Source organism: Pongo pygmaeus, chromosome X (genome assembly GCF_028885625.2).
Source record: "Pongo pygmaeus isolate AG05252 chromosome X, NHGRI_mPonPyg2-v2.0_pri, whole genome shotgun sequence".
Taxonomy (NCBI): Eukaryota; Metazoa; Chordata; class Mammalia; order Primates; family Hominidae; genus Pongo; species Pongo pygmaeus.
Genome location: NC_072396.2, coordinates 137,719,602 through 137,732,990, shown reverse-complemented (window position 1 = coordinate 137,732,990; position 13,389 = coordinate 137,719,602). Strand labels below are relative to the sequence as shown.

General features: G+C 41.4%; 1 protein-coding gene across 1 annotated transcript in view; it reads left to right on the top strand.

The window, feature by feature from the left end:
• GPC4 (glypican 4) overlaps positions 1-12,152 on the top strand; it is a 113,528-nt gene extending 101,376 nt beyond the window's left edge. The window contains exons 4-9 of the mRNA XM_054471389.2: positions 1,706-1,871; positions 6,967-7,097; positions 7,208-7,354; positions 8,266-8,402; positions 9,762-9,937; positions 10,034-12,152. Of these exons, the coding sequence (XP_054327364.1) occupies positions 1,706-1,871; positions 6,967-7,097; positions 7,208-7,354; positions 8,266-8,402; positions 9,762-9,937; positions 10,034-10,236 (960 nt within the window). The 3' untranslated portion in view covers positions 10,237-12,152. The remainder of the gene's footprint in view (positions 1-1,705; positions 1,872-6,966; positions 7,098-7,207; positions 7,355-8,265; positions 8,403-9,761; positions 9,938-10,033) is intronic.
• Positions 12,153-13,389: the final 1,237 nt, after the last annotated feature.

Here is a 13,389-nt window from a genome sequence, read left to right as displayed (position 1 = left end):
TGCGGAACTGGTGGGTACTTACACAGAAGAGTGCACTAATCCTCTGATACTGACTCCAAAAGAGGAGGGTGGGGCGGAGAGAATGAGGAGACAGGAACTTTTAATTAGCTGCTAGAATGCTATACCTAGCCCCAATCCCTTCTAAGCATCGAGGAAAACAAGTGACCGGATGGAATCAGCTCTTCTACACCCCAAATAATTTCACTTTATAAAACTAGATGAAATGAAGTCCCATTTCTCTGGAGAGGACGGCCAGCCCAATCTGACTTAGGTAATGTTTCCGTCTTTCTTCCTTTCCTTCCTCACAAACTTCCAGTCGTAGCCCCATGTGTCCTGCCATATGGTGTCCCTGTTTGTTTGTTTGTTTCTTCTTTCTTTCTTTCTTTCTTCCTCCCCTTCCCTCCCCTCCCCTTCCCTTCCCTTCCCTCCCCTTCCCTTCCCTTCCCTTCCCTTCCCTCCCCTCCCCTCCCCTCCCCTCCCCTCCCCTTCCCTTCTTTTCTTCCTTTCTTCCTTTATTTCTTTCTTTCGAGACAGAGTCTCACTCTGTCACACAGGCTGGAGTGTAGTGGTGAGATCTCGGGTCACTGCAACCTCCTTCTCCCAGGTTCAAGCAATTCTCCTGCCTCAGCCTCCTGAGTAGCTGGGACTACAGGCACACACCACCATGCCCGGCTAATTTTTGTATTTTTAGTAGAAACGGGGTTTCACCATGCTGGCCAGGCTGGTCTCGAACTCCTGACCTCGTGATCTGCCCGCCTCGGCCTCCCAAAATGCTGAGATTACAGGCGTGAGCCACCGTGCCCGGCAACTGGTGTCCCAGTTTCTGCCTGATGTTTAAGCCCCTCTAAATTCTGGCCACACACATACTCCTGTGCACCTGACCTTATTTCCCACAGTTCCCCAACCCCATTCTGAGATGCAGCGATATGTCCTGTACTCTCCTACAGGTTTTGTTCATTTCATTGAACTTACTCAGGATGCTCTCCCTTTGTTTGACCACTTAAGTCCAGCCCCTTTCTTGAAAATTTAACCAAAGCCCCACCTCTTTCATCAAGTGTTCTGTGAACACTCTGTGCTTTAGTACTCCCCAGCCTTGGAAAACCTTCACACACCCCCTAAGTAAGATATTCTGCCTTGTAGAATATATTAACTTTGCCTTCTGCACAGCTCTTGGCACAGAACAGAAGACACCGTAGGTACCCTTCTAAACCTTGATTTGGGGTTAGGGTTCAAAGGACAGCCTTGTAGTCAATGTAATTCAGAAGAAGATGTGCTTCTGTTCCAGTCTGGCAAAGACAAACACTGATGGTTGAGGCTATTAGCAGGGCGTGCATGGTGGGCACATGAAGATAGTCTCCTCCACTGCATTTCATGGCTCACCCTGCATAGTTATTTGTAAAAGGATTTTGAGATAATTGAGCAATTTATGTGTGTGTGAGAGAGAGACTCCAGGAGGGAAGGCAGTGGGGGAGGAATGGGTGTTTACAGGGTGGGAGTTGGTGCACCTTGTTTGTTTTGGGTCATCTCCCTCCTCTATCTTTTATCTAATCTACATCTTCAGGAGGCAGTCCAGGCTTACTAATTGTGATCAATCACAACTCATTCTTAAGTTCATGGCCAAGCCTTCAGTGTCAATATGATAGAAGCAATTTCTGTCTCTATTTTAGCCCCGCCACTACTGTCTTTTTTTCTTCTCACACATTAGGTAAACCCCACAGCCCAGTGTACCCATGCCCTGTTGAAGATGATCTACTGCTCCCACTGCCGGGGTCTCGTGACTGTGAAGCCATGTTACAACTACTGCTCAAACATCATGAGAGGCTGTTTGGCCAACCAAGGGGATCTCGATTTTGAATGGAACAATTTCATAGGTGAGCAAGTGGTTAACATATTTGTGTTGCTGGAGATAGCTTAGCTTCCAGTCACAAGGAATGTTGTAATTGGCAGCTATGAAATTTGTTTGTTTAAGTGTTACTTATTTAGTGTTTGTCAGAATCCTGACTATGCTCAACTACTTTGAGAATAGTAAAAACATTACTACAAGTGAATGTTCCCTCAAACTAATAGTGGTATTTCTGAAGGTAATAGATACAGTGGCTGCCAGGTTTTAATAATGAGAAAATGCCTTTTTCTCGGAGACAGAGTCTCTTTCTGTCACCTAGGCTGGAGTATAGCAGCACAGTCATAGCTCTATGTAACCTGAAACTCCTGGGTTCAAGCAATCCTCTCACCCTCAGCCCCCCCAAAAGCCCTGGGATTATAGGCATGAGCCACTCCCTGAGAAAGTGTCTTTTTGATATTTCCCCCCTAAAAGTCAGTTGTGTTTATGATTATAGGCTTGTATCCATGTAAATGCTGGAGTACAGTCCTCATGGAGTTGTAAAAGTGGCTTTTAAAATGTTATATCTATTACACTGCAACCAAATCTTCTGCAAACCGGCCAGATACGCATTTGTTATTTGGATCAGGTGAAATCTGATTGAGAAATTCAGGGATTCTGTTTCTGTACACCATTTAGCAATAGTAGTCTGCTCTGGTGAGAGTGGAAGGACTTTAGCCCTGAGAATTTAAGGGATACGTATTCCTGCATATATATTCCACCTAGAAAACATTCTTGGAACCCAGACAGCAATGTAAATAAAGTGGCCAATTGCTGAGAGGGTTAGTTATGATTTGGAAAGGACAAATTAAGGAGAATTTAAATGTCCAGTTGTCAATTACCTTGATGCCTGAAGCAACAGTAACCAGTGTTGAAGTTCCTTATGCTGAGTATTAGTAGGACCGCACACACATACTAACAGCTCACAAAAAGAAACTCACATTTTTCCCCACCCTAGTCACCTTTGCATAATTGCCGAATTTGAGTGTCTTTATAAGCACCTGTTTTTCACTTATTCGTCCAAATCATGGGAACATGCATGCAGTTTTCTGGCTTGTTTTTTTGGGGGGAGGTGAGGGGTGTTAAGGTTGGGGAATGCTTTTTAGTCTGTGTGAGAGCTAATTACCATATTAACTCCGTTTGAAAGTGCATCAATAAATTGGCTCCAACAGATTCTTAAGAACACTGACACAGGGGGAAAAAAAAGATGTGAATATTAAGCACTTCAGCACAATTGTAGCCTAAATAGCTCAAAGCTAGAAGACCTGAAAAAATCTTCTACACACAGAAAAGCAGAATCTCATGAAAGGGAAGGCATAAGACCAGCAAAGACACACAGGCCAAATGGCACATCATGCCTAGAATGAAGCCATGGGAGAAACTGTTGATTCAAAATATTTCTCATGGAAGTAAAAACCCATAGAATTTCCAGATCTAAAGTCGCTGTTTTTGTTTTCTCTCTCTCTCTTTAATCCCACACTCATCCCCACACCCAAATGTTAAGTTTGCAGTTCACTTTTGCAAAATTGAATTTTTAAAGAAAGTTGGTGATCCTTTTCAATTTCCCCTATAATTCACTGTTTCTCCAGGCAAGGTAGTAGAATTTGCCATATGGTACAAAAAAGTGTATGGTGACAGTGATCGAATTTTGCTAACTTTTCTACAGACACATTGGGAATGGAATGCAGAAGGGCATGGCCCTTGCCACTGTTTTGATACTCTAACATGTCTAGCAGCAACTATAACTAAACTTATATCCTTATATTAAAATACAAATGCTCCTACATGTTTTTCCTGGAGTTTACAGGTCCATATCAAATCAAAACCATACTCTGGCTTTCTTAATTGATGTTTTAAATCAGTTACTCTAAAACAAAGAGGACTTAAGTTGCTGTTGTTGTTCTTGTTGTGCATTTTTAAAATTACATTTGTTATCTTTGAAGAAACAAAATTAAACCCAAGTAGAAGTTGATAGGATTTCTGAATCGATTTTTCCCTATTTTAAGTGATAACTTTTTGGAGAGATGAGGTATATAATTGTATCTAAACTTTGTTTTTAATAGGTATACTATTCTTTATTTCTAATAAGCAGATATAAAAGACCAGGAGTAATAGACATTGTTAATCTCCAGTGCTTTTTCATGAATTTTTCACAAGGGTTTAATTAATCTGCTTTGTGGTTGTAGAATTCAGTCCCAATTTACATGCCTCTGCTGAAATTCTTTTTTTATGTCTTGTCTCTCTCTCTTTTTTTTTCCTCTTTGCAAGGAATTTTTCTTTCCCCTTTAAATGACTGCAGCTAATGAATGGTCAAGGGCTTTTTCCCCCTTCTTTAAATCAGATCTTGGGGTTAAGTCGGGAAACTGCCTTTTGTTCTTCCAGTCAGGTCGGGAGGCTGAAGATGTGGGTTTCTGATTATTGGCAGCACAATGCAAAAGGAATCGCTTTCCCTAGTGAGAAGGGGATGCTTTGTTGCTGGGGATGTGGGGGGAGACTCAGTGCCAGTGTCTTGAGCACTGAAATCATGCAGTTGGACTAGACCCTTTAAGAGACTAAGGATGAACTGGTTTTCCAAATCCGTCTTCTTGTTGCCATGCTCTTCCTCTCCTCTCTTAACTGCATCTGCAACTGGCCATGAATTGAGACCCTTTACTAAATGTTGAAGTCTTGTCAACCTTTTATCAGGATGGATCCAAATAGTAAAAACACCTTAGAACTTGGTTTTATAAGAGACTGGTTTATATGAAACCTTCACTTGGAAATATAAACCAAATACCTCCCTTGCCCCCACCAACAAAAGTCAGTTTCTGGAGAATCATAAATTATGCTAAGGTGCAACTTGTTCTCCATCACATACTGTAGCTGTGTTAACACTCATTTGACTCAGGGCCAACCCTATTAATGTCGCATGTTGCTGCCAGTGGGAATTTAGTATTGGGATTGCTGGCGGAGACATCAGCCAGGTCCTGGCGGGAGGCAGGAGCCAGTCAGATATCCCGCAAACAAGGGCCTCCGTGGCGCGTATCAGCCAGAAGAAAACCCAAACTCCAAACCAATCATCTTTGGCTTTCTCTTGAGGCTTCTTATCAGGGTTGGCTGCTGTTACAGAAGAGCCGATTGATAGCCAATCATGACTTCCTCCAGGGGTTAGAGGCAGCTTTGGCTCCCGGGCTGCAGACTGCAGGCAGAATGCTCTTCAGTCGCATTCTTCAGCTGCGCAACACGCAACGCCATGGCACCGGCCCCAACAAAGGCCCAGCTTCCCCCTCCATTCCCAGGCTCTTGTGTATAGCCGGCTGGCTCAGAGTTTACAAAGACGCCAAACAGCCAGAAGAATTGGGGTTTATGTTTCCTTTCAGTCTTTCACAAACACATTAGTGATCTGGCCATTCCTTGCCACTAGGGAAATAAGGAGTTACAAAATGCACTGGGTTTTGTTGTTGTTGTTGTTATTTAAACGTCTGCATTTTAGATGTTTATTATCTGTCTATTCGTAATATTTTTATTGGGAGCAGGTGATTTCTTCTCAGCCTATGAAGGAATGTGCTTTCTGTATGTGGCAGCCCTGATGATTTGACACTGATGAACACATTTAAGTTGTGCTCCACTTGTTTACAAAAGTCTCCTTTTGCTAGCACATCAAAAGCATTTTTTTTCTCTCCTCTAGTACAATGGTATATTCATGCTTTCAGCCCTTACTTAGAGTTAGAAGCATCACTTGATTGGCGCTTACCACAATGCATTCTGAAACTTCATTTGTTATTACTGTTTTAAAAATTGCATTTCACGGAAATCTATTTGTGGTTTGTGACATCAGAATTGTAGTTTAGAGAAATGACCCCGTGCATTAAAATGTTGTGTAGCATTTGTTCTAGGTTGAAGGTGAAAGGTTGATGACTAGATTTGGTTTCATTGATATGCTGATGCCTATGCTCCTTTCCACTAGAAAGCTTAGGTAGAAGCTCAGCTGGGGGCTGCAGTTGTCAGCGGTGTTCTTTGGGAAGGACACAATCTTCCGGAAACTAGCTCTTCTTTCTAGTAACCATCCTTGCACTACCTGAAGATGATAGATAATGTGGGTCTAACTCCTTTCTTGCCACGCACTAAGCACTAGAGTGTAAAGGGGGGATAAACAAGTTTAAAAGTTCACTGTTTGTCATTAATGAAGCATCCTTTATGTCATTTGGGGTTTTCATTTCCAAGTTCTTCCAATTTTGTAAAACAGGTAGCAGCCAAAAATACTAAGCCTCATAATCCTAAGAAACATATATGACAAGAAAACAAAGACAATGTATTTTACTGAAGCGATTCAGTGCTTACCGGAAAATGCCATGCTACTCCAGAGTCTAAAGCAGGATAATCGGTGAAGATATATACTGTGAGCCCACTAATTTTGTATACTGTGTCTTGTGTCATCTTCTCACTTGGAAAAAAAAAAGGAGATACATGCCTTAAGATAAATTGAAGCCATTGTATTTGCAATGAGAAGTTTTTCTTAATGCGAAAATTGGATTATTCAAAGTTTTATTATTTGAAAAGTCATTAGAATTCCTAGGAACCCTTTCATTTGTATTATCCAACGGTGCACTCAAGGATCTGAGGGGTTTTGTTTTTAAAAACGAAAGAAAAGAATTAATATGCCAGCATCTTAACTGATTTATGTTTTTGACTCTTGTAAATGGAATGTGAAATGAGAAGATCGTAGGGAAGTCTCTGGGAGAACTGGCATGTTATTTTGCCTCCAGCCTTAGGTTTGTCATCTGGGAGCTAACTAAGAGCCTTACAGTGACAGTGGCTGACACACGAATAATCAGTATTGAGGAAAGTTCCTGATTGGGTTTCCTTGCTGTAGAACTAAGCCTTCATCTGGCCATTTCACACTTTAGAGAGCTAGTGATGCATAGTGACTAAATGCAGTTTGGTGTAAGGGAAATAGATATAAAAATAAGAATTCATTATGATCCATGCCTTACTTCCCCTGCCCCCATGCAGGAAACAGACAGAAAAAAAATCAGATTGATTTGCCCAAGGCCAGACTAATGATTGACTTTTTATGCTGTATTGTTCTTCCCCAAACCTCATATTAGATGCTATGCTGATGGTGGCAGAGAGGCTAGAGGGTCCTTTCAACATTGAATCGGTCATGGATCCCATCGATGTGAAGATTTCTGATGCTATTATGAACATGCAGGATAATAGTGTTCAAGTGTCTCAGAAGGTAATGAAGGCAGGATGCTGGAAAGGGGAGCTAGGGACCTCCGCCCTCCGCCCTCCGCCCTCCGCCTTGGGAGTGACTTCCCTAACATGACGACACTTACTCTAATGCAGGTTTTCCAGGGATGTGGACCCCCCAAGCCCCTCCCAGCTGGACGAATTTCTCGTTCCATCTCTGAAAGTGCCTTTAGTGCTCGCTTCAGACCACATCACCCCGAGGAACGCCCAACCACAGCAGCTGGCACTAGTTTGGACCGACTGGTGAGCGTTTTGGCAGGAAGGGCCGTGTTTAATGACAAAGAACTGAAAACTCTTGCTCAAAATGAATTTTTAGCTGGAAGGCTAACAAGTGTGGGTCTTTCAGGTGTCACTTTTCAAGCAAATACAATGTGGATGTCAGTCAATCTGCCTGTCGCATTTTCTAGCCCAGAAAGTTCCTGGGTAGTCAAGGAGTTATGATGCAATAAGTCTTGTCTCAAAACTTCTCTTTAGATTCACCATGCATTTACTGAACATCTACTATGTGCCCATCACCATGCTAGGCACAGAGAAGCTCAGAGAAATAAGGCAGATCCTTGTTCTCAAAAGGCACCAACAAGGAGGCAAAGAGGGAGAAGTAGATGTTCCAGGCTTATTAACATAAAATGATGTTTGGTAAACGCTGAGATGGGAGAAGACTGAATAACTGTAGGCAAATTGCTTTATCCACAGTAATATGCTACAGAAATGTAAGAAACTATTCCAACAGTAGTAGGAACACAGAAGAGGGAGCCTGAGGAGACAGGGATGGAGAGAAAGAGCAATAGTAGCTATGTTTCACAGAATGCATAATATACGTGCTTGATCCTGACTCTAAAAGCCTTAGGAGAAGAGACTGCGTGTTATCTTTGTGCCTACAGGGCATGGAACCTGGTAGGCCTCAGATGGTACTTACAATGAGGTGGACAAGGGGTCTAGGCCACTCCTTTGGAGCTTGCATTTCAACTATTCATTTGAGTGGTTTTGTACTTCTAAGATATAAATTGGAGTTGCATCTTCCTCTTCTAACTAAAGTTGAAAATGAATTGCATATCACTCTGGAGATACTTTGGAAATGGCCAGAAGGCACACTTGTAGGTAGTTTTGTCTTGTCTTACAATGATCTTTTTTTGTTGTTGTTGTTTCATAATTAGGTTACTGATGTCAAGGAGAAACTGAAACAGGCCAAGAAATTCTGGTCCTCCCTTCCGAGCAATGTTTGCAACGATGAGAGGATGGCTGCAGGAAACGGCAATGAGGATGACTGCTGGAATGGGAAAGGCAAAAGCAGGTTAGTGTCTGTTGAATGAATTTGAAGTCTCTCCCTTCCTAGATGCCTGGGTGACCTTCAGAGAGGGTTCTCTCAATTGTCAACCGAGGCATCAGGAAGCAATTCACAGTAGGTAGCAACAACATGGAAGGCTTCTAGGCGTTCTTAGGAACAGGCTTTGCACTAGGAGTGTTGAGAAGGCACCCAGTTACTTACAAAGAGTGCTGAGTCAAAAGTTTGACAGTAGTTATAGTCTCGTATTAGGGCCGTTCCAATAGTGTCATTATTTTTAAAATATTTAATGCCTGTGGCTCTTTGCCCAATGGCCTAGCCTCATAAATAACCAGTTCTCAAAGGTTCCATTCTCTGACTTGATGCCCTGTGTCCCTCCCTTAGACGCTCAGTAACTTAGAGAAGTACCCATACTTTTGTTTGTTTGTTTGAGATGGAGTCTTGCTCTTTTGCCCAGGCTGGAGTGTAGTGGCACAATCTCGGCTCACTGCAACCTCTGCCTCCCGGGTTCAAGCGATTCTCCTGCCTCAGCCTCCTGAGTAGCTAGGACTACAGGTGCCTGCCACCATGCCCAGCTAATTTTTTTTTTTTTTTTTGTATTTTTAGTAGAGACGGGGTTTCACCATGTTAGCCAGGATGGTCTTGATCTCCTGACCTTGTGATCTGCCTGCCTCGGCCTCCCAAAGTGCTGGGATTACAGGTGTGAGCCACCGCACCCAGCCAGTACCCATACTTCTTTACTTCAACCCACCATCCTCCTCAAGAGGGATAGCTAGCTTCCTTCCTTCCTTTCTTCCTTCCTTCCTCCAACAGAGTATCACTGTCACCCTGCTAGAATGCAGTGGCGCAATCTTGGCTCATTGCAACCTCACTGCAATCTCAGCTGCTGGAATGCAGTGGTGCAATCTTGGCTCACTGCAACCTTCGCCTCCTGGGTTCAAGTGATTCTCCTGTGTCAGCTTCCTGAGTATCTGGAATTACAGGCACACACCACCATACCTGGCTCATTTTCATATTTTTAGTAGAGACAGGGTTTCACTATGTTGGCCAGGTTGGTCTTGAATGCCTGACCTCAAGTGATCCACCCACCTCAGCCTCCAAAAGTGCTGTGATAGCTTTGAAGAAGGTTTCCATCAAATTGGAGAAATGAGGAATCCACAGGAACAAGAAAGATTAGAGTTCATTAGGAATTGAAGAACTTCCATCTAATTTTGCTTAGTGGAAATACTAGAATCTAGTAGAAATATTTGATAACCTCTTGTATAATCTTCATAATCTTCACGCCTGTAATCCCAGCACTTTGGGAGGCAGACAGATAAAATCTTTTTGCTTTACGAATCATCTTACTGGGGTCATTTTACATTCCAGGTACCTGTTTGCAGTGACAGGAAATGGATTAGCCAACCAGGGCAACAACCCAGAGGTCCAGGTTGACACCAGCAAACCAGACATACTGATCCTTCGTCAAATCATGGCTCTTCGAGTGATGACCAGCAAGATGAAGAATGCGTACAATGGGAACGACGTGGACTTCTTTGATATCAGTAAGCATTTGTGGTTTGAAAGTACAAATTGCTCTTGTATGCCTTCTGATGAGAACAAGTGGAATGAAATCTCTATTCCATTTTTTTTTAAACTAGGTGATGAAAGTAGTGGAGAAGGAAGTGGAAGTGGCTGTGAGTATCAGCAGTGCCCTTCGGAGTTTGACTACAATGCCACTGACCATGCTGGGAAGAGTGCCAATGAGAAAGCTGACAGTGCTGGTGTCCGTCCTGGGGCACAGGCCTACCTCCTCACTGTCTTCTGCATCTTGTTCCTGGTTATGCAGAGAGAGTGGAGATAATTCTCAAACTCTGAGAAAAAGTGTTCATCAAAAAGTTAAAAGGCACCAGTTATCACTTTTCTACCATCCTAGTGACTTTGCTTTTTAAATGAATGGACAACAATGTACAGTTTTTACTATGTGGCCACTGGTTTAAGAAGTGCTGACTTTGTTTTTTCATTCAGTTTTGGGAGGAAAAGGGACTGTGCATTGAGTTGGTTCCTGCTCCCCCAAACCATGTTAAACGTGGCTAACAGTGTAGGTACAGAACTATAGTTAGTTGTGCATTTGTGATTTTATCACTCTATTATTTGTTTGTATGTTTTTTTCTCATTTCGTTTGTGGGTTTTTTTTTCCAACTATGATCTCACCTTGTTTCTTACAAGCAAACCAGGGTCCCTTCTTGGCATGTAACATGTACGTATTTCTGAAATATTAAATAGCTGTACAGAAGCAGGTTTTATTTATCATGTTATCTTATTAAAAGAAAAAGCCCAAAAAGCAGTAAAATTTCCATTTCTCCCTGTTATTTTAGTTGCCTTATCTGGAGAGATGTGGAGGTGATTTTCTTTTTTTTTTTTTTAATTATTATTAAGTTAGGACAGAATGTGAGGGCACAAGCAGGCTTCTGAGCCACTTGTCAGATTGTATTCAAAGCATCAATCCAAGAAGAAGTTTATACGTACTTCATTTATTGGTGATAATTGGAAGAGACTGCAGACTACTGCTTTGAATGAGTTGAATTACGTAAGCTAAGATCACTATAGGTCCATTTCTTGAACCCACTTATACATAAAATGTAACCCATTTAGAAAAAGATTCTGGATATCATTCCCTTTGAAAGAGAAAGCATTCAGGATGTCCCAGTTATCACATGTTCACACTTGGGTTTGGGGGTGTTTTTTTAAAAACCAGGCAGGTTAGCTAGCCCACCGTGTGCTGGTTTTCATGTTCACACTGACCCTATTTGAATTAATATCCTAATGGCAGCAATAAGTGACCAGCAATCTCATTTAATCCCCTTTGTTAGAGTGGTCGAGATTTCAAACCCAACTATGTACAGGGAGCTGTCTGAGAGCTAGCCAGAACTGGGGTATAGCCTGGGCTCAGGGAATAGCTGTCAACACTCGGGCAAAGTTTTTGTCTGTGCATGTGTATCTCCATTTGTTTTGAGATCCCAGTTTTTGTTTTAAGAGAGTATAAGGTGTCTCATTTGAGTCTTTTTCTTACCCAGCCCCCTCTTATCAGTAAAACAAATGACTTGCCATGGTTCACAGCAATGTGCTGCGATCCAAGATATCAGCCAAGGAGCCCACTTAGGGGAGAACTAGGTGTCCAGATTTTTGTACGTGTTGTTTTTCTTGGGGGATGGGGTGGGGTGGGAGTAGGTAGAGCTGAGAATACTACATCTTAGTGGTGACCTTTAGCCACATGGGTGAAGTGGCAAAGGCCATGGCCATATCTGTTGTCCCAGGCCAAAGACTAACAACTGCCTTGGGAATCCCTTCCTTGTGTCCTTACCAAATGATAGCTCATAAAACTGTGATAATGTAACAAATCACTTTCAAAGGAGTTCCCAGAAGTCTTCAGAAAGACTAAAATTCTGTCTCTTCCTGCTTTAGACAGCCATTAAGATCCCAACTAATTTTACCGAACCTAAAACCCACAAAGAGGTTGTTTGTGTTATTGTTCAATCTTCAGTTGTAAGAGTAATTCTCTATTTTTATATTGAAACATAATTACTTGATAGCTCAGGGTCTACATTTCATTCAACTTTTTACACCAAATTCTGCAGAGTGGTCAGAATGGAATATTGGGGGCTGTTGTAAACAGAGGCTTAATTTTATTAGAAGTAGCCAGTTATTTATTAAAGCATGATGTTAATAAAATAGGCATATTCTGGCTGTTGTGTATAAGTGTTTTTTTTTTAAAACAAATCACAGAAGACATAAAATTGAAAAGGCACTCCATTTATATATGAGGGAAAATAGATTGTAAATAGCTAAGGGGCCTTGTGAGAACTTGGAAAATGTGCTGATACTTAGTAACTACCTCAGTTGTGAGGAATTTCCTTTTTAGCTTAGACTGCTATTACTTTTACTTGGTAGAAATGAATCTGGTCTCCAAAATATGGCTCAGAGAGTTATCCCCATAGACCTTGTTAGATTGTTTTTAATTTAAAACCTTGAACTCTGCCCAGCTGTTTTCTTCCAGTCAAATTCTCTAAACCAATAACATTTTCCGAATTAAATATTCTTGAAGGTTCGTCTGAACTCTTACTGATTTGTTTTCTTTCTTTGCATTTTTTCCTGTTACTCTTTTATTATTTAAATTGTCTCTTGCTTTCCAACTTCAACTATGAAATAAACAAATCATAGATTTTTCCATTCAGGTCTGACTGGATAACTCTTGGCTTCTAACCAGCTGGCAAGCTCACCCCCACTCCCCAAAAAAGAAGAAAGGCAAGTTGAATATTTTAAAACCTTAAGAGTTTGGAGTATGAAGTAGAATAAAAGCCTTGTTAGGAGAAGACCTGACTTTTCCAAAGTTAACAGCATGTGAAGGGCTTGTGTTTTACAAAGTCATTTATAAATTATTTTTCTTTAAAACACGTCACCTACTCTGTACCTTAAAGAAACATTTTACAACTCTTAGATTTATATTTTATTTCAAAAATCGTAACTAGCACCTGTTATTTTGATTAAAAGACACTGCGAAGAATTGACGTAAATTGCTAAAGTTTAGTTACTGAGTGTTCAAAACCTAACAGTTCACATGAAGTAAAAATTGTCATTTGTGATTACAGAATCAAAATAAAAATAGGTATGAATGGTGCTACACAAATTTCTGCTTCCCCTTTGTTAGCAGAATATGTCTATTTACATAGCTAAAGGGTAGTAGGTTATTAGGTTAGTGCAAAAGTAACTGCAGTTTTTGCCATTACTTTCAATGGCAAAATACTAACAGTTATCTACTAGAGGAGGGTGTGTGTGTGTGTGTGTGCGTGCGCGCGCACACGTGCATGCACATGTAATGTCACTGCTAAGCCAAATGTAACTTTCTACCTTTTTTGAAACAACAAAGTACTCAAAATTCTTCTGACTTTGAACTTCATGGGGAAAAATATAACTGCATACCGTGATACATTTCACAAACTCAGTTTCTACTTTTTAA